Below are 20,937 nucleotides of genomic sequence, written 5' to 3' on the forward strand. Positions count from 1 at the left end.
TGCCAGTAAAGTTTTTTGTTTTTTTTAAAGAGCTTCTTGGATTATTTTTTTTTTTTTTTACTTGTCACAGTTTTCTTTTCCCTTTGCAAATGTAACTTCCCAAAAGCTGCTTGTATTCAAGCTTCATGATATACAATAGTTCAGTTAAGTATGAGTTAAGAAAGCAATAGAAGCCTACCAAAATACTGGTGGGGCTGTGAGATTTATATGAAAACATGGGCCTGTTTTAATGTTTGTCGTTTGTGTTTCTTTAACTGTTCTTACCTTTGGATTAATATATATGCTCCTTTTTAACAACAAATGTGGTGTATTAATATGTATGGTTGGATGCCAGGCCAGTAAGTGTCAGAATAATGCCTTACATGGAGAAAATGCTACCATTGTAAGCCAACTCTAATTAAATTTGGACTTCTTTCCTACTACGTGTAATTACTTCAAATGCTCTAGTCCAGCAAAATAATAAGGAAACATAAGTATCTATGCCATGTTATAATTCCTAAGGAGCAGGACACAGTTTTTGTTGCAAGTGGGTAAGATTGCCTTTCCTTGATGTTTGTAAGTAATCAGATACCGAAACTTAAGATGTAACTTGACATTTGTCGAAGGCAATCTACTCAAGAGATATGAAACATGAACAATTGGAATTTGGTTCCACTTCCAGGAAACTTCAGGATTTTCAAGGTTGGGCAGGAGTGTTTTATTACAGAATTGGTTAATTTTATATATATATATTTTTTAAAGCCTGGGTGGCCTAGGTAGCTAAATACCTGTTTAGGAGAGTCTAAGTGCCATAATATTTATGAATTACTTACATAAAAGCTCGAGTAAGCTCAAGTGGCTTTTCTGAGAATCACATTAAAATGCCTGAATTTACGTTCAAAAAATCAAAGCTGGTGCTTTTGTCACTTACCTTTCTTGGCTCTTCTGGAGTCAGACGAGTGAAATCTCTTTTCTATTATGATAACATGCATAAACTTCCCCCTCCCTCATTTCAGTTGAGTAAACATTAACTGTTTAAACTAAAGTGGGAGTTGATATAAAAACACTAATTATTCCATACAAGTACACAGAAAATGCATGCTTTATGAATTGAGGTAACATCTAAGAGTGAAGATAGTTGTAAATTAATCTTATGAGAAGCATCAGCTGGTATGCAAATATCATGAAGACAAATTCTTTTGTACTCATTTTTCACCTTGTCCTTTGTACAGACTTGACAGTATCTATCATTAGCATTGAGCACCATTTAAAATATTGAGGAAAGGATCAAGCTGGAAATACTTTTTTTCATGAATTTTCAGTAGAACATGTGAATGTGCAAGAGATTGATTTCTAGAGTACAAGAACTTTAGATGCACTGTGAAATTTCTGTTGAAATCTCTTGCTGTTTTTTTGTTTCTTCCTTACATGGCTGATATAAAAGCAGCTGTCACCTCAAACAGGCATCGTTTTGTGAGATAATTGCTAGTGACACAGATTTTCTACAGTATTTAAAAAACAGTACTCGAATGAGTGTAATCTTGTTCTATATTGCTCGATGTAACAGTGTTTCAATGTTATGTACAGTTTGCATTTATGTTGGAAGGAAAATGAAAGGTTAAAGAATAAAGGGGAAAAAAGCCTACACAGAGCTTGACCGGTCTCCTGAAGAACAATCTAAGGAAGAACAGACAACTTCACAGCGTGTTAAAGTAACCTCACCAAGTGACATAAGGTTCTGTATGTACATAGCACCCGTGCTGGTCGTTACCTAAAGCCTCTGGGTAACATTCCCAGGAACGTAAGTAGTTCTTAGAGAAATTTAGTGGAGTATCATTGGTGGGATTTGGAGAGGCAATCTTCTTATCTGTTTCAATTTTGAACAGTGTTTTTGCATTTAATGTCCACACTTCACCCCTCACAGGCTTTGCACTGCTGAGTATCACTGGGTGACGGTTGCTGGCTGGTCAGAGAGCCAAAGAGGCAAATCTTAGCTCTCATATTGTTGAAACATACAATTTATTTGTAGTTTTGAAATCATCACAGAAGTGCTTTGAGAAGTAGCAGATCTAGGAGTGCCTTGTTCTCTACAGAAAGCACTGCTACACCAGATTGCTAAATAGGTTCTGATGTCAGTTTATTGATATATTTTTTTTCCCCTTTGTATTTCTCTAAAATGATTAAATTGACGACATGAACCCTTAAAGAGTGATTCTCAGGCCAATGGATGCCCGTGAATAAAGCTGAGAAGAAAGTTCCTGTGATCCAGCTGCATGCAAAGTGTTCTAGAGGGGAGTGGACTCTCATACTGCTCCTTTGCTTGCCCTGGTAATAAAGGTAGAACTGCATTGATTCAGAGCTAACACAGAAACTGTGGCAAAAAGACTAATACCTGATTTTTTCTCAAAGCTTTTTGGAGAGTTGGGGATTGCTGGGGAGATAAGGGACAGATAATGTATTGTAGCTGTAGCACATGGGCACTTCCAGAGTCACTTCCCAATTGTAGTTCTGTTTAATCTATGTCCTACTCAGCCTGTGGAGCCCCGAAGGGTGAATGCCAAAGTTAGTTGGACTTGTGCTGGTGACTGCAGGTTCCCACAGATCCAGCATTTACAATTGAGTCATTTCAAAATGTAGCTTTATAAAGCCTGGTTCATGAACATAACATCTTTTCAATATTCACGCTGGAATAACTGCTCTGGGAGAGAGAATGGCTTTCAGCCCATCTTTCTGCTGAGTAATGTACTGTGTGAGTATCTCTTTGGATTTATGTAACAGTAAACTTTCTCTGAAAACTTTATCAGGAACATGCACAAAATGTGTTTTGTCTTTTCTGTAATCTTTGTGTACCCAGGTCAGATTTTTAAATCTGGAGTGCATTTGTTTTGTACAGCTTATATTTAGAAATATAATTTTTAGTAACTTAGTCTTATGGCCACTGGTTGTGAAAAGCGTAGGTAGGCACAGGCAGTGCACTTTAAGAAAACAGAAATGGTTCAAATAGAAATTCAACTGGAATTTGTATGTTGCCATGTAGTATAACAATAAAAATAGCATAAATAATAAATACCTTTATTTGGCTATTGGAACTGCCAGTGTTTTCCCAACGAACTTATGTTTCTGTCTACTCTGACTCACTGGATGTATTGCACTGCAAAGCAATTACAGTAAAGTATTTTTCACTATAGTATTACTAGTAATGTTAATAATGAGCACAGTATTTTTTTTAAGCTATTGTTACTCATTATCTTATCAGGGCATTATGGTACTGTCCATTTGTTTATTGTTCTTTTTTTGTGTGCTGGGTATGAAGTTAGATTGGTAGAGTTTTTCCTCTAGTTCTTGCAGTGCTGTACCAATTACACTCCCACTACTCACAGACGTGTCAGCTTTATTTTGCCCTATTGTTTGAATACTTTAATGATGTCCTACTTAGAAATACTATCTATATCAGATTCCCAGATATTTTTTCCTTAGTCTAGTGCAGGGCACAAGTGAAAGGATCCTGCTGACTGCATTGTGCGTGTTTTGTCATGAACGTGTCTAGGGAGAAGGAGAGAGTGAAAAGGAGAAACAGAGTGAATGCCAACCTGAACTCCCCCTTCCACTCCCCCCCCCCCCCTTTCCCACCTCTGTGTTTCAGCAAATATTTTTAGAGTAGTAGTTCATTTTGTTAGTTGCTTGCATTTTATTTTTTTAATGTTATACGAAAGTTTGTATATCAGTTTTCTTCCCTGATTTACTGTTTTTTGGTCTTCTTGACAGAGGGTCATCTGGTTACGTTCCTGCAAGGGCAGAAGCAGATGGTGAACATTGCCCTTCATTTCTGGTCCCTTCTTAGCGAGGCTGGGTAGTAGCCAACAGATTTGAAAATTAAGAACAGAAATCTCTTGCACATGTAATAGCAATGAGCAGTTGGAGATAATGATACTGGTCTCAAAAAGACTCTCAGACCAACACAAACAAACAGACCTATGCACACACAGCAGCATCAAAGCAGAATTAGCTGGTTGCCACTGCATGCCAGTAAAATGCATGTGCTGATGGGGAGATGGTTGTTGGCTTTCAGCTTAAGAGTTTAAGATTTAGAGATTTTCAGATGGTCCCCCATGCCTTGTTTTATCCAAGTGCTACTCAAGCAAGTTGAAGTACTTTTAATGAGTATATTACCTTAAACATAAAGTAGCAATTGGATCATTCATGTTGTATGTTACAAAATGACAAGGAACAAACAATTTGAGCGTATCCTTAAAGTATCTTCCCACAGAGATAAACTTGTAATTATCTTCTCTGATACAAGAGAGCCTTGCTTGTATTGTATCACTAAACAGCTGAAAACCTTAGCAATGAAATCAAGCCAATGACCCCTTGGTTTTTGTTGGAGGTGGGGGTCAAGGAGAAAATATGTCCTTAGACCAAGGAGAGGAAAAATATATGACCTATATGACATTGATGCAGCACATCTACACATCCTTTGGTCATCCGTGCATACACTCACAAGGAATGTACAGTCAGTATTTTCAACCTTGTGATTTTGGTTATAATGATGCACAGCATGAGAAGGGACTTACATGGGTTACACAATGGATAGTAACCGTGAGCCACTTGCTAAAGCAGAAACTGTGTGCCATTTGGGTGGCGGGGCTCGGAATTGGTGGAGCTGGGGGTGGTACATTGCAGTGAATTCATTCAGATGTTTATTTTACTTAAAGTCTGAGAAAAAGGAAATAGTCCATTTTAGGTCCCCCTTATTCCAAAGTGAGCAGTGTCTGTGCCTTGCCTGGTAAGTGTTTTCCCCAGTGAACGAGAAGAGACACTATGCAGATTTGTCTGTCAGGAATGAATGAGTAAAAATGTGCAGAGCAAGACTAATGCTGAAGCGTGGCCTGCAGCCCTTTCGGGACTTGCCTGCCTCCTCAGCTGGGGCCTCACTTCCTGAAAGCACGAAGTAACCTGAGACAGGGTGAGAGCCATGTTTTGGGGGAGGAAAACACAGCAGTGAGATGGGAAGAGGGAGTCTTTTGTCTGGTTGAAATTTTAGTGCAAAATTGAGGCAGTTTCCTCCAGTGGGGAGAGAGCCCCATGCTGGAGCAGCAGGATGGGAGAGCTGGGGCAGGGCAGACTGCAGTGACTGCAGATGATGCTCCTCCACAGGCTGGAGCAGGCAGCCCTTTTGTGCCACTGAATTTATTTCCTCTCCTGACTGTTGCTTATCATCGTTGCTGACTGTCTGTGTTATCCTAAAGGTGAGATCCTTTCTGGTTGACTGAGTGGGGCAGCTTGAGCTGCTATCAGAGACTTTATTTGCTGCAAGAGCCGAACCGCACTCTCAGAGCAGGTGACTTCTGCCTGTGTGGCATTTTGTGATTAGCGGCATCACTGTGAATCCTGGCAGGCTGAAGTCCTGCAGCTGGGCTGCTGGAAAACTAAGGGAGCAAGCAAGGCAACGCTACCACAGCCTTTCTGCAATGTAGATGTCTGCACAAACCAGGGTTCAGCTGCTAGTGGCCTGGTTTGAAACCAGATTGGTGTGACCTGGTGAGTTGTTACAGTGTAGGCACAGGAAAAATTCTATAGAAAGCAGGTTGTTTTAGGTTTTGTGCAGATTATGTTGTTTTCTGGAGCAGATGCCTGTCTGGAGAGTGAAGCTCAAGCTACCTGGAAGATGCGTCCATAACCAGTGGAAGACTAATTCACCTTCATTCGTCATGAATGGTTTTAGATAAAGATGATGCCTAGACCGAATCACTGACGCTGGATGTTACGGATTGACTCAACACCAAGATACCTGAGAAACAGCTACGGTATGTGCTGCCACGGGGCAGGGAAAGGTGGAGGGTGCAGCACTGGAGGCTGCCCGGCAGGGAAAGTATTTTCTTACCTAATGCAGATGTGATGCTCTGATCTCAGCAGCTGCTTTTTAGCTTTAATTCTGCTAGAAATGTCGACCAAAAAGAAGCTTCGAAGTAATCTTTTACAGCTTTTCTGAAAATACAGAAAAGAGAAATTGATGAAAGATCTCAGATGAAATCAGGCTCAGAAATACTTATTTTGTTACCTTAAGCATATAATTATTCACACACAAAAAAACTGAGTTTGGCAGATGATGTATTGCAGCTGTAGCTGTTTGGTCCCACCTTTCATTTTCATTTATTAACATTAATGGAATACACAGAGAACAAACATGCTATCAGATCTGACAATAGGAACAACAATGACAAAATAACCTTGGGGAGAAATTGGTGAGTATTTTTAAGGTAATACTGGTGAATATCATATTTAGCCATTATTTCTGTTTATTACCTACAATTTGTTCATATTCAGTTAATTGCACTAGTGATGTTTCTAGTCTAATGAGGCCAGGCTGTAATTAATGGATTTGTCTAATATATAAAAGTACAACTGCTAGACTACTGACTGCTGAAATGCAGTGATTGCATTGAATACATTTCTGCTATTGAATAGGATATCTGCCCTAGAGCTCCTCAGCTTTTATCTGAGGTATTGTTTTTTGTCAGTAAAGCCCTTTTTACTGTTGGCGTTCCTGGAGGGGGAATGAATATCGGTATGCTGAGTCTGTTAACCCTTGGGTCTGTTTCACCCCTTGGTCCTTAAGAATTTGTACTGACTTGATCCTCTGAGGATCCGGTAAGGCTGTTCTCTTCTGACTGGTCCTAGGTGGCAGAAGCCATTACCGTGGTGCTTTTGTAGATCTTGGATTTTTCTGGGTAGTTTCTATATCTTCTACATCGTTAACTATTGCCTTATTTGGAAGATGATTATAGGAGACGCTAAGTTCTAAGTGATAAGCAAGCAGTGTAGTTCTTGCTTTGTTTCAGCTCAGGTATCCGCTTTAACTTTTTAATCTGATCCACTTTTCCCTAAGAGCCTGTAAGCATTAGCAGCCAAGCCAGAAATGCAGTAAACTAAGATTGAGTAGAAGCTGCAGAAATGAAGATTTGTAACTGTTCAGACCCACAGTAACAACTTGGTACTTGGTGAAGTGTGAACAAATCCTTGAATTCCAAATTGATTTCCAAAGGTCAGTAGGGATTTTCATTACTGTCATGTTTGAGAGTTTTATTATTTTTTCCTTGAGTGTAGCTCGGTAATCATTTCTGCCCAGGGGTGAATTAAAGGCAGAAGTATATTTTTCTTTGGGCAGAACTGGATAGCATTACATCACAAGAACCAGCAGTTGTTCAAGTGAGAAAAGCAGCTTTGAATTCTTTCTCAAAGCATGAACTTCGTCACCCATTGGAAGACTTGAGGAATTCATTATCTGTTTCAAAACTGTTAACATTTCTGGTGTCTAGCCTGTGTTGTCCTTGGCCAACTAAAGCTGCTTACGCTTCTCTTTACATTGGCTTTAGTTTATATCACATACTTTTTTTTTTCTTTTCCTTCTTCATGGTATTCATCTTTCTTTCCCAACAGTTTGTAGAGAATACTCTTTTCTGTCTCAACCCTGTTTTCTGACTCTTCAGCTTCTTCATCCAGTCCCATTTCTCTGGGCTCTGGCAACTTTCTGCATCTGCTCCTGTGTGAGGTCCACTGACTTCTTATCTGTTAATCCAGAGAGGTGTTATAAAAAGCAGTGTCCTACCCATTGGGTTCCATCTAAAAAGATGTAATACCTCTAGATATGTAAGGAAATATTCTCTCTTACTATAGTTAAGTTTTGTACTACTTGCGATTCCTTGATTCATTTGTTTTTCACCTTCTACTTTGCAGTAACCTATTTTCTCAGACATAGTTTGATAGGCCAAGTCCAAATGGAAATTATTCTGGTAAATGAATTACACTATTTTCCCTATCATCTTGTCTCTCACTGCACTAATACCCAAAGGGGCTTCTTACAAGTCAGAGTTCTCTCCATTTCTTTTATCAAATGTTTCTTTGTGCATTTCCTTTTCTCAGACATTTGATGTTGAAGGGGTGTTTTCATGGTTTGACTTCTGTCTGTGGAAGCTCAACCGAAACCAATTTGCAAATCAAGTGGCTTTATCTAGGTGATTTTCTGGTAAAAACAGATGTGTTGTATGTCTCTTCTTCCATCACTCTTCCTTCCGTTGTAAGGACTATGTTCTGCTCTGGAAGACTTTTCTCCATCCCTTGTGTATACTTTATTCCAGGAAAACCAGTGACAAGTTAGGCAACTGAAATGCAAAGTAGAAAGATTCCTTGATTTTATTCTTTAAAGAAGTTGACATTATTTAAAAATGAAGTTATTGGTATCACATTCTGTCTTCATTTTATAGAAGGAGATGTGACTGCTTGTTTTTATTTACTTGCTCAGAAGCTGTTGTTTGCAGTGATAGGAAATTCAAGCCACGTAGATTTCTTGTGCTTCATGACTGCGATGTAGGGAAGAAAGTCCTAAAGAATTCTCGGGAAACATTCCCTTACTGCAGCACACACGGTAATAACAGCGTCTGTAAACTCCTTTATCGTTGGGTGAATTTCTACAGATACCTCAAACGTCAGCTGTCAGCGCTGGGAATCACTCGCCCTTGTCCTGTATTATCTTCGTCTATGGCCACAGCACATGAAAAAGGGCCAAGACTGAGTTTGCGTGCTGTATCCACAGGACCGGGTGAGAGCTGTTGTATTCTCCCCCTATGGGGATGGAGGGGACAAAGAAGTGAGAATCCAGATCTCCCTCGGAGAGCTAAGAGGGGGGTGGGAGACAGTTTTGAAAACGCTTTCTTTTGATCTGATAGCTGAGCAGCCTGCGTGAAAATGCTCACATCCCTCCGCCAGACCATCTCCGGTGCTCAGCAGAGATGTGCGGCCAGTTGTTACCCAAATGAGGGCTATCCCTCCCGCCCTTCCTAAGCAGCGCCTGGAGACGAGCAAGGGACTGAGATGAAAGTGTCCTACTAAAGACTGGCGTTGAAAGGACAATACGCCTTTCTGTGAAGGTGTATTTTTTGCTCCAGGTGTTGACAGAGCTGTAATGAGATCAGGCAAAGAATTGTTTTATGTTCTATTTGCTCATTTAATGGAGTAGTCTGATAGGTGTGGCTCCCCAGCTCTCCTCTTTCCCTGCTGCGAGTCTCTCCCAGAAGTTAGGGAGAACTGAACGCGGAAAGGAGCTAAGTATCTCAGAAGTGGGCAAAGATTGTAGCTGAATCTTTGAAGATTCGAGGCATCTAATGCTAAATCAGGACTCGGATTCCCTGTGATAGGAAAGGAGTTGAACTGACTTGGCAGGCTTTGAAGACAGGTCTATTTTAATTTAGTAAGTTAAATTTGTTCACAGCAATTAAAGTCAGTGTCAGCAGCGTTTCGCTACAGTCCAAGGAAACTACGGCTGAAATTACGGTCTTCTGAGAACGGACTCTGCTTCGTCACTTCTATGTTTTGCCTACGGCCGGTGACGCCACCGGAGCGGCTCTGTTTATCGGGCTCTCCATGGGAGCACACGGCGCTGTAGGACTGCAGCTCAGCGAGAGGCTCCTCAGCCCGCTTCCTGGGATTCCTTTCTTCCGGAGCCCCTTTCTTCCATTGATTTCCATCCTGCCTCACCAGAGGGGATTCAAGTTTGCAAGTCAAAGAAGAATAATCTGGTATTTCAATGGCGCTGGCTCCTGTGAAGTGCGGCTCACAGTAGGTGCTCATACCTCCTACAGACCGATACGGATTGTTCCAATTTCTGTTCCTTCTCATTTTCTTCAGGCTTGAAAAAAGAAGTGGATGATAGTGCCTTATTTTTCACTGTCTGTCTACAAGCTGTCAGAAAACAAAGAAAGTTTGAGTTTGTAAGCGTTTTACTCTCAAGCACTGCTTTTACAGTTCAACAAGGCCTCTGAGTCGGAGCTTGTACGTTCTGTTGTAACTGGGGTTTCCTGGTTATCACAGTTGTTTTGGTGGTGACTGTCAGTGCATCTTCAGGAGGAAAAAAGGAAGAAAATACTTGTACTTCTCAAAGGACAACTTTTTATGTAGCTCGCTGTCTTTGGCTTACTAAGTCAATTCTCCCAGACTAATGGCTAGGTAAACCTCACGTTATTTCATCATTTGAACTGATAGCAGCAAGGTGTGCAAGGCACTGTAATGTTCTTCAAAATCGTGATGGATTTCCTAGATCTGCTCAGTTTGAATTCCCTGCAAGGTTGGAGCATTTCTGTACATATTTTTTCACTCTTTCAGCATGCGTGCTGTAGTCACACCATTGAACAAACAAGTACCGTTGAACAGGAGAGTATTTTTTTTTTTTACTACTATATATAGTAGGCTCCACTCAATGTAATTTACTTTTATTTATTTATTTATCTTTAGTAAGATTAGTTGTGCAGAACTTCACATGTACTGTATATTTCTCAGTGCTAGAGATTTTCAGCAAAATAAACTCCTGCTTCAGTCTTTGGAGAGAGAAAACAGAACTCAGGAACTCAGGCTGAGCCATGCCTGTGTTTTGCGTTCTTTTGTATTCGTGCACTTTGAACCCTGCACTGTAGGTTTTAACTCCCTTAGTGTGGGCGAGGGTATCCGAACAGAACTCATTTGCTGTTACTTTAACATCGTGCAGTTAATGAAATAAATTACATGCATTAGTCAGTTTTAGTTGTTGATACAGCTTCAAAATCAGTAACTTCATTTCAGGATTAGTTTTAACTTCTCTCTACTGCCATCTTGCCTTAGCACACGTCCACTTCATCACTGAAGAGCACCAGGCCTAAGTACAAACACAAGCAGATGGAGTTTGGTTATGACAAAAAAAAAAAAAAAAAAAAAAAATTACGAAAGCTGTATGAAAGTTGAAGAAAAATCCAACAGTCTTTCCACTCAAATGCTGTTTGCATGGGCCTCATTTACAACATGATGTGAGAGTGGCCATCATTCTGCTCTTTAATCTCATGTAACTCAAGAAAACTTCACAGGAAGCAGAGGTCAGAAGCACTGTTGCAGTGGCTTGCAGAAAACAGGGTGGTTGAAGAGGTTGATGAGGGTGGCAGTGAGAGGCACAGGCACCACTGTCCAAATAAATCAGATGAACTTGCTCCTGGGAGCCTGTCCTGGTCCTGCTCCAAGTGGGGTCAGCTGTGGTGTTGGACCAGATTGCTCAGGACTTTATCATATTACATCTTGGAAACTCCTCGGGACTGGAAACAGCAGAACTTCTCTGGGCAACTTGCTCTCTACTGCTGAGCTGTCCTGAAGGGTAAAAAGATTTTCCTTACATTCAGGCTGAAGCTCTCCTGTTCCAGCTGATGCTTGTTGTCTTTTGTCTTCCAGTCATATACTGCTGTGCAGGGACCAGCTCCATCTTCTCAAGGGGCTGCTGTCAGGTCTCCCCTAAATCATCTTTTCTAAATTTAAATTCATCGAAATCATCTCTGTCCATGCTGAACAAGCCCCATTCTGCCAGCTCCTTCTCACACTGTTTCAGCTCTGATCATTCTGGTGGCCAGCTACTGAACTCAACCCCACATACAGATGCCCTTTCAATACTGAAACCAGGCTTACTATGCAAGATGTGGTATAGCAAGCACTAAAGGTAGGTGAACGAATAATCACTTCTTCTTGTCTGCTAGCTCTGGTCCTGTTAATTCAGCCCAGGATGCTTCATTGCTGCTGCATCACTCCTGAAAGAACTAAAATAGAGAAGCTAGTGTTCCATATGATTGCTGTGACTTACACAGTAGGTTTACAGCTAAGTGAGAATTCAGTGAAGCCCTTGGGAATAATGCATGACATTTTTTTTCCTAGTATGCTTTATCTTGCATAGATACATCTGTGGTGATCCACAGACTATTTGCTGGCAGATTCCAGCTACTCAGTAAACAGCCTGATTTGTACTGAAGCAGAAAGCTTCCTGGACAATGACACAATTGAAAAAGCAAGTGCTACTTGTTTAGTAAACTCAATCTGTCTGAAAGCTGAAATGCTTGTTATGTTTTGCTTCAAATTGAAATAAAGTGAACCTCTGAATTTTATCTTACTTTTCTAAAACAAACGTATGTTGGGGCTACGTTCTCTTTTGAATAACTCTGGGTGCTGTTTCTCTAAGAGACCAATGTGTTTACTCCTTGGCTGGGATAAAGGTGAGCTGAAGCCGGGGAGCAATGCAAAGTGAATTTGGGTCCATTCTGGGAAGAAGAGCACAACTGCAGTTATATCTTACTCCTGTAATTGTAGCTTTAAGCTGTGTGCTTCTTTTCTGACTGCCTTTTATGTGGCAGCACGTTTCCAGGCAAAGCAGTACTGTTCAGGAATATTACAGCAGTTAGAGCAGACCTTTAGCTGAATGCACAGGAATGTGCAACTGCATGATGGAGGTTTTATAGGAATTCTTTCACTGTATAGATCTACAGTGCCTAACCAGCAACCAGTAACACCTTCCACACAGGACAAAGATTTTGACATTACAGAGTTATCTGGATGGCTTGAGATTTATTGCAGATAGGGGGTGGGACTGGGAGCAAAGAAAAGGCAGAGCAGTTTTAGTGGAGAAATCCCAGGGCTGCAAAGGGACTTTCTGGACCAGGCCAAGTGGAAAAGATGTGCTTGTGTTACAATCCTGTAGCACTGGATGGCAGCATCTGCAGGCAGTTACAGGAGCCAGAAACATTGCTGCTGATGATGACTTGCTTATTCTTCTACTGTTTGCCTCTCTGGGCTGTTTGCGTGGTTTTTGCAATTTTACTGAGACCACTTCATTTTATGTCATTTTTATCTCCTTCCAGTAAAGCTTTTGAATCAATTTGTTTTTTTTTTTTCTGCTAGACATTGAATGCTGAAACAGTTAAGGATGATTTTCCTTGCTCTGAGCTGTGCTGGAAGTATCCAGTGCTACTTGTGATTTGACTGAAAAGCTGTAGGCCTGTTAAGGTATAGTAAAAACATTGTCTTGAGTACTGTTGCTTAGCCAGTTATGCTATGAGAAGTGCCATAAAGGCAGATGTGCTTATATAGTTTTGTTAGTTGGCTGTTTTGACGGTTGTTGTGGGTAAAATAAATCTCTAAGCACTGAACAGTTTGCCTGCTAATTTTCAACTAGCAAAAATGCTCTTCTCCTTTCAACAGTCTGTATGAAGCTGTATGCTTGCTTTTGCTTATGTTAGTGCCTTTGGAGCTTGAAATCTGCTCTCAAGATGTTCTTGGAGCATCAAAGCGAATATGCCAGTGGCCTCAGCAAGTGTTAAAGAAGGCCAGCTGCACATGGCAAAAACTCTTTCCCACTAAGTTTGGCCTAAGGAAAATCACAGTGCAGTGAACACATTGCTGACTGCTGTGCAACTTGTTCTACTTGGAGTATCAAATCACAGGTTTCAGTAGGGAGCATGATTGATCTCAAAAGCCTTTATTTTTTTCCCTTCACTTTTAATCCTGCTTTGTGTTCACCATACTTACCTGTGATGGCTTTGAGTGGCTCATTAAGCACTGAGATTAAAGCAATTGAAAATATTCTAACAATCTTGACTATGTCTTTAATAACATACAGAGAAATTTTATCTTTTAATAAGGCCTTGAAAATCCCCATTAATGTTCAAAAAATGCTATTGCAAAATTTCTCCTACTTTCTGTGTTCCTATTAACATTTTTCCTGCTTAAAATTATTCCTAGTCATTAATTATGAAATGTGATGTTTACTATAAAATGTGACCAGGATGCACTTTAGTATATAGAAAAGAAGAAGCCTCTCAGTTTGTGACAGAGCTGTACTTGCTGCTAGCTTTCCTCATGCATTTGTGCAGAAGGTGAAGTGAATCAAACACAGTGGGGCTCTCCTGCAGGAAGGCACAGGATCAGTGGGATCATTATCATAGAATAGAATCACCAAGATTGGAAAAGATCTCCAAAATCATCCGGTACAACCATCTGCCTACCATCAATGTTTCCTCACTAAAATATTTCCCTTTATGCTCAGCTTAACACTCCTACATAGACCTCTCCGACTATAGAACAGAATTTTTAGCTGTACTTGTTATTGTGTCTGTTCTATCTCAGTGAAAGTGGAATCATATAGTAGAGATCATTATTGATTTGTATTTATTTTTTTCCCTAGAATTATTTACTGTGAACCCTTTATGGTTATGAAATTGTTTGCCTCAATCTTTAAGGACTAACTTGAGCTCTGGTGCAATAAAATGTGCTTCTGTTTATTTTCTGAAGACTTGCACGAGCAACAACTTACATGTCATTCTTCCTAGAGGCTGGAGATGCAAAAAATCTGCAATTATTGAACAACTTAATGAAAAGTGGTAGAGCTCATGTTACAGTCAGGATAAAAAAAAAAAAAAAAATAATCACTTTGTATTAGTCAAGAACAACCAGAGGCTTTCCTGTACACCAGTGCTCATGTTACAGACAACTTGCCCACACTGTGATGGATATGGGCTCTAAAAGGGTATTCTTGGGTTCTGAGTGCCCAGGTAATGAGCAGAGTTTGAATAGACTGGCAAACCAAAGTGAAAAGACAGTAATACATGATTGCTGGCAGACTGCCTAGATAGGAGTTGGTAAATACAATTCTAGCTTGTATTTCAAAGTCAGGAGGGAATGATGTTTAATATTCCTATTGTTAGCACTATTGATCTACTCTGGGCATTTTAAATAAGTTTGCACTGTGAAAAATGCAATTTCAATATATACTGATTTTCCTTCAGTATCAAGCTGGTTTTTGCTTGCTACTTTTCTTAAACGCTACCTTGGAAGAGCCCTCCCTTAAAGACGATGTGGGATTTGAGGCTGTGAGACAGACACAGAGAGTGATGGAAGATAATTAATATTAATAAAGATAATACATTCCAATTGCATTAGGTGTTTTACTCCCTAGATCTACAGGAACAAATGGTAAAACTGGCTGCAACACCGTGCCTACAGCAGAGAGCTGAGACAACAAATTGTTCTGAAGAGTTATTAGTGAATGCTGATGGGTTTTTCCCATACAAAAAGAAAGATTGCAATGGTTCCTGCACCTGCAAAGAGTATCCTAGAAACATCACCGGGGAAACCATGTGCCAGGACTTTTTTTTTTTCAGTGCTTTTTGTTGAAAGTAATCGCAGTTGGAAAACAAAGGCCAAGAGCAATTTGAGCTTTCCCAAATGCAATAGCTTAACTCATTACTGAAAGAAATGTTTGTGTTGTCGTTTTCTGCTGAAAGGCTAAATATCAGGTTCCCGAGTCAGCCACCAGGCTATCCAATTGCAGCTCAGCCAAACCTGAATGTCACTCAATCTCAGATGTCACCTCTCACTTGCGGGAAAATTACAGTTAGCATTTAACTCCAGCTTTTGCCTCATGAAGTAACCAGCTGGTGCTGAGGATAGCTGGAGCTTTCTCTGCAACAGAGAACAGGGAAGAGACCACAAAATACCAGCAGGTGTAGGGAACAGATCATTGGTCTAAAAAAAGGGGAAGAAAAAAGCCTGTTTTTTTTTTTGTCTGAGAAGGTATATGTTGTCCTGTCGTAATGCATGCACAGACCTCAGGTAAGTTCCTGCTTTCTGCTTTGTCATCAGCTTTCAGGGAAAGTAATAATTTCTGGTTTTCTTACATTATTTACTTTTGACTATTGGATGTTGACGTTTTTCATCAGTTACTCTGAGAACTATATATTCTGTATGGTTCATACATAAACAGTCATAAAATAATCAGCAGTTATCAGATGAGCTTCTCTCTCTTGACTACCTCATTACTGAGCTAAGGCTTAAGCTAGACTTTAATACCAAACAAACAAATGTGCTTGAAGTAGCCTTTTGCTTCCATCATTACAAAAACGCATTAAGTACTTAGAGCCACTTGTCTTCCCTGAGAAATCTTTGAGGTTGAGTAATTGAGGGTAAGGTGCTCGTGTTGAAGCAACAAAAGAAAATCTAATTGAAAATCAGCTATGACTAACAGAGAAATGAAATACTGTTCAATTCAAACTGTTTGTTTTCTTCTTTCTTGTTCCTTCTGGAGTACAGGTGGTACACTCCCTGCTCTGATGAATCCATGCTCACTATCTCAGTCTATTCCTCTGGTAGAAGGAATCTGCTGTGCCATATCAGATATGAATGCAGACCAAAGGATGGTCACACAGAAAACTTTAGTGGAGCAGTTAGTGAAAAGGTATCCAGGTAATGTGTTTGTTTCCCTTCCTGTAAAAATGACTCTATCATCAACCTTGAGTATCTATTCATATTGGATGAGCAATGCATAAGAATATCAGCAAGCAGATGAGAGAATACTTGAATATATATACAGTCCTTATCAATCTGAAAGCAACAGTAACATTCCTTTCAGTATGAGGATTAATAAATCCTTGAGAATAACCAAGGGAACTGGGTGCAGCAGTGTGCTGAGAGTATGCTCCTCGAGAGTGGGAAAGCATATATGAAGTGTTCAGTGAACAGGTCTGGAAAAGCACAGAACAGACTATTTGTCATATCAGTAAGACTTGGGGTCCTTTTTAAGAAGAAGCAGAAATGCATTTGGCTTTGGTGGCAAAGGAGTTTGCAGCCCGGGAGCTACAATCAGCATCTGCTATCATAAACGCAAGTGGTCTCAAAATCAGATTTGTTGGTCAAATTCCAGCTCCTCCTTTCCTGAAAGCAAGTTTATTACACCAAGTCCTCCTTTACCGATGGGACAGCAGACACTTCCATCCAATGCTGCATTTTCCTTCAGTGTGAAAAGTGTTCAATTTCCTTCAGGTTATTGAACTGGGGTGTGGGAACATGTATGTGAGACTCTGTAGGAGCTCATTATAGCCTTCTGCAGGAGGTTGTTCGGTTTCATTCTAAGCTTTCTCTTTTGAATGGTTGTAATCTCATAGCTCTGCAATTGTTATAAGTAAGCTTTCCCATTATTGGGAAAAATTTTAATGCAACCCCATCAACTGGTTCTGAAAGCTGCCAGCAATGTGTAGCCTATATGTGAACCGAGATTCCACACAGTACCACTTATAGCTCAGCTGGAAGGAGCACTCCATGTTTACAGAAGGAGAGAACGTTTTTCTTGCTGTTTTCACCTTGTTTTGGGAATCTTCACTCTTGTGGGCCCAATGATGTTTCCGTGCTGCCCTCACCTGGCAAGCCCAGGGGGTTCTCCTTGATTCAGGGCTGCAGTCTGCTGTCCCCAGCCAGATTTTGGGGCAGTCACTGCCATCTTAAGGGAGCCTCAGGCGAATGGGTGGCAGACGGCTGGGTGCTAGCACTGTTGCTGGCTTTGGTGGTGTGTAAAAGAACAGTCCTGCTATTTGTCCTGAGGCATCTGACACTTCCATGTTGAAATTGAGCATTTCCTATCTGTACTTCAGCAGCCACATCAATTTCAACCTTCTTTCTGAATCTTGCAAACTCATTACATTGGGCACTTCATATTGACTCACTTCCAGATCTATCGTAAGCTATTTTTTGACCAGTTCTCATTTTATTTGAAAAATCTTTTCTAATTTGAAGTATCTGTATCTTCCTTGTAGGCATTGCAGTTCCCTCCCAGAAAATCTTACACAACATCCTTGGCACTCTAATTAAAGAAAGGAAGATCTATCACACAGGAGAGGGATATTTCATCGTTACCCCCAACACCTACTGTGTCAAAAATGATGCTGCAGAATACAATAACAGGGGCTGGCGGACAGACAGTGAGGATGCTTACCAGGCAACCTGGGAAAGCTGTGCAGACCCAGTGGAAGAAAACATTGCTAAAGTATCCCGTTGTCTCCCTGGCCAGAATATGCTCTGTGAACAAAGACTCGAGCAGCTAATGAACCAGGAACCTGAGGGAGGAGGCAAGAAAGGCTGCAGTGACGGAAAGCCTTTGATTCAAACTCAGGTCATCTCTTCATCGGCTGAAAACCGTGCCTGGGACACCATGAAAACCCTGACATCAGTGAAAGAGAAACTGAAATGTAGAAGATTTGGCCTTGGCCTTTTCTGGAGAAGTACTTCTAAAAAAGAAAAACATAAGGAGTACTCAACGTTTTCAGCCCAGTTTCCCCCCAGCGAGTGGCCAGTCAGAGATGAAGATGACTTAGATAATATTCCACGTGATGTTGAACATGAAATCATCAGGTGTATTAACCCCACTCTTACCGTTGATAATTTGATTAAACACACAAGATTAATGCAAAAGTTTGAGGAGAGGAAAACAAATACCACTAAGGATATCTCGGCTGAAGTGTTAACACTACAGCAAAAGTATCTTTCAAAGGAGTGTGTTCAAAAGGCACAAATTAGAACAGCAAAACACAAAAGGAAAAAGAAGCCAAACAGAGAGAAGCAAATCAGCAGAAACAACTTGAAACCTCATGTGCATGAGCCAACACCCCAAAGTGAGAAGCTGGAAGAGAACATTTCACTGCTTGTCACAAACCAACAGCCGCTGGATGCAGCAGTGGAATCCCAGGTCCTATATAAAAAGCAAATTAAGAATCCTTTTCAGGGTCTCTCATGGAGACACAGCTTTTATGCAAAAGCATACAAGGGTCGTATTAACAGCCAGCGGAAGTCCAGGAGACGAAAGCGGGAAAGGGATTTACAAAGGCTTACAAAGTCCTTGGAGTCACCCGGAGCCTCCGAATATGAAGCTGAACAACTGCTTGCTGAAATGCAGGCTGACAACACTAAGCAAAACAAATCACCCCAAGCTCATAGGTTTTCCTTCCAATTAAAGAAAAACAGTTTAAGTGACAATGTTAGTTATCTGCACAGCAGTACTTTGCGAATAGATGATAAACATAAATACTTTCTGGAGAGTAATGTTTCTGAAGACAACATCTACAGAGGAACTGTGAAAAGAAATCCTGGGAATATTAAAAAATCCCCAGACTTCTACACTGAAGATAAAAGTGTGCGTAAAGAAAAAGCAAAACATTTACTACATCTGAAAGGTGAATGTTGCAGGTACAAGGCTGACGCTGTTTGTGAGTTGTTGGACCAAGCAGCAAATGAATTTCAAAACGTCCACCTCTCGAATTATACAACCAGTGTTACAAGGGAAACAGAATTTGGTGTGACACACAGACAAAAGACTGATAAAAAGAATGAACTTGTATTTAAATACGACTGTACCAACTGTTCTGGATCAACAAAGCTGGAAAGTGATAGATTTACTAACAAATGCCATCTTCAGAACCAGAAGGTACATGATTGTGACAAGTGTAGTTTGTTGCATCTGGATGACAATTTTGAATGCAAAGAACCACATCAGTTGCTTTCTTGCCATGCGTTTTCAGTCGCAAGAGACTGGAGTAAAGCTGTGCAAAAGATGGGGACTGCTCTAAAAATCTCTAAGGTTAATATTTATTCAAACCAATACAATACCACTGTAAATAGATATGACTCTGGAGGGTATGGATACAAGGGAAGTGCTGATTTTACAGAATCAACTTATGGCTCAAAAAAGCATCAAAAGCCAGACCTCGCAGAAGAAAGTTGTTTGTGCAGCCAGGTTCTTCCAATGGTATCCAGACAGGAGAAAGAAACCAGCTTTACTGAATGCATGAAGGCTTCAGCTGTAGATTTTTGTGACACTGATGAGGCTGACGCTTTGCAGAACCGCACCTGTGAGATGGCAGAAGTAGTGGCATGCCACAATCTGGGCCCACAAGCCAAAGAAGCAAGAACCCCCCCAGGAATAACAGGTCTCATTTTAATGAATGAATACACTGTGATACCAGGACAGAATCACACAGGAGGGGCAGAAAACCACAGCATTACAGGAGACAGTGGAATTGACTCCCCAAGGTAAGAAAATACATGTAACATAGTTACATGTATCATCACCTAGTTAACAACAATCATATTTGTGTAGACCTTTTGCTGTATATCATAAACACCCCTCCCCAGCAGCAAAACTGATATTATCTTTTACATATGACACAGAAACACTCAACATTTATAGTGCTCCCATGCCGTATTCCATAAACCTTCTGCTTAAATCTGCTATGCATATGCTGCTGTTTGTATTTTGCATTTGCATTCACAGTACAAGATGGAGATGCATAGTTGCAGAAATGCTCAGGAACATGAATAAACTCAACGTGTTTCTGTTGGCAAGACTATCCATCTTGCCATATGACATTATAGATAATGTCATAGTTACCCTGGTTGTAGGTGAAGAATAAAATGTGTTTTATAAAGATGTCCAATCATAACTTAAAGTGCAAAATATCCAACTTGCTCACAACAGACAGGAGAATGTTCACACCACCTTGAGGGAGAGGGTACCTGTAGCCTGTAACTACGTACTTTTTCGAAGAGATTTTTTGAAAATTTCTTAATGGAAAACGAATTGATATTAACCAAATTTTACAGAGTTGCACATGGGTAAGACTTACACAGCCGTTAACTAATTGGCAAGAACCGAAGTTAAAATGCTGTGTGGGGAAAAATTACATCAATTTTTAATAGCATTCTATGTGCCTAAGACCTTAAATGACCGATGCTTAAGTGCAATTAAAGCACTCATTTGAATCCTTTAATTAAAGGTCATCATTTGATATGTGTCATCACCTTGAGCAGCTTATATATATACAGGAGCAAATTACATCTTCCAGTTTTTAAGGAAATGCTGCTGGAGTGAGGTTTTGGTTGCGTGTTTTTTTTTTTTTTTTTTTTTTTTTCTCTCCCTTAAGCAGCTTTTTGGCACAGTTCTCCTGTATTCCTTGGAGGCGGCCACTTGGAGCCCCTTGGTCAGTCTGATGGTACTGATGCCATCCGAGGTAGCAGAAACCAAACCAGTACTGCTTTGTCTTTAGACTGTGAAGTCTGACATCTAATAATTCTTCTTTTAGATGGACTGAAAAGAAGATGAAGCTTCCTGCCAAACTCTGACAGCATCAATAGCAATGTATGGAGAACATATAGAGAGTGGAAGGGCAGTGACAAAAAGTGCCTTGTTTCAGCTAATTCTAGCCAGGAAGGCTTGCTAAGTTTTTAATAAGATGTCAACTTTTTATTTCTAATAGTGCAAGCATACTATAACTGCGCTTGGTGATGTCTGGGGCTGCCTGTAAATAT

At 40.4% G+C, this 20,937-nt stretch overlaps 1 protein-coding gene across 1 annotated transcript; it reads left to right on the plus strand.

Annotated features, from left to right (window-relative positions):
• Positions 1 to 15,917: 15,917 nt before the first annotated feature.
• STOX1 (storkhead box 1) lies at positions 15,918 to 20,751 on the plus strand (the record flags this gene model as incomplete). The annotated part of the gene is made up of 3 exons (XM_079535884.1): positions 15,918 to 16,050; positions 17,394 to 19,662; positions 20,712 to 20,751. 3 exons carry the CDS (start codon positions 15,918 to 15,920, stop codon positions 20,749 to 20,751), a joined length of 2,442 nt encoding a protein of 813 aa, XP_079392010.1.
• Positions 20,752 to 20,937: the final 186 nt, after the last annotated feature.

Source organism: Tetrao urogallus (assembly GCF_951394365.1).
Source record: "Tetrao urogallus genome assembly, chromosome: 5".
Lineage (NCBI taxonomy): Eukaryota > Metazoa > Chordata > Aves > Galliformes > Phasianidae > Tetrao > Tetrao urogallus.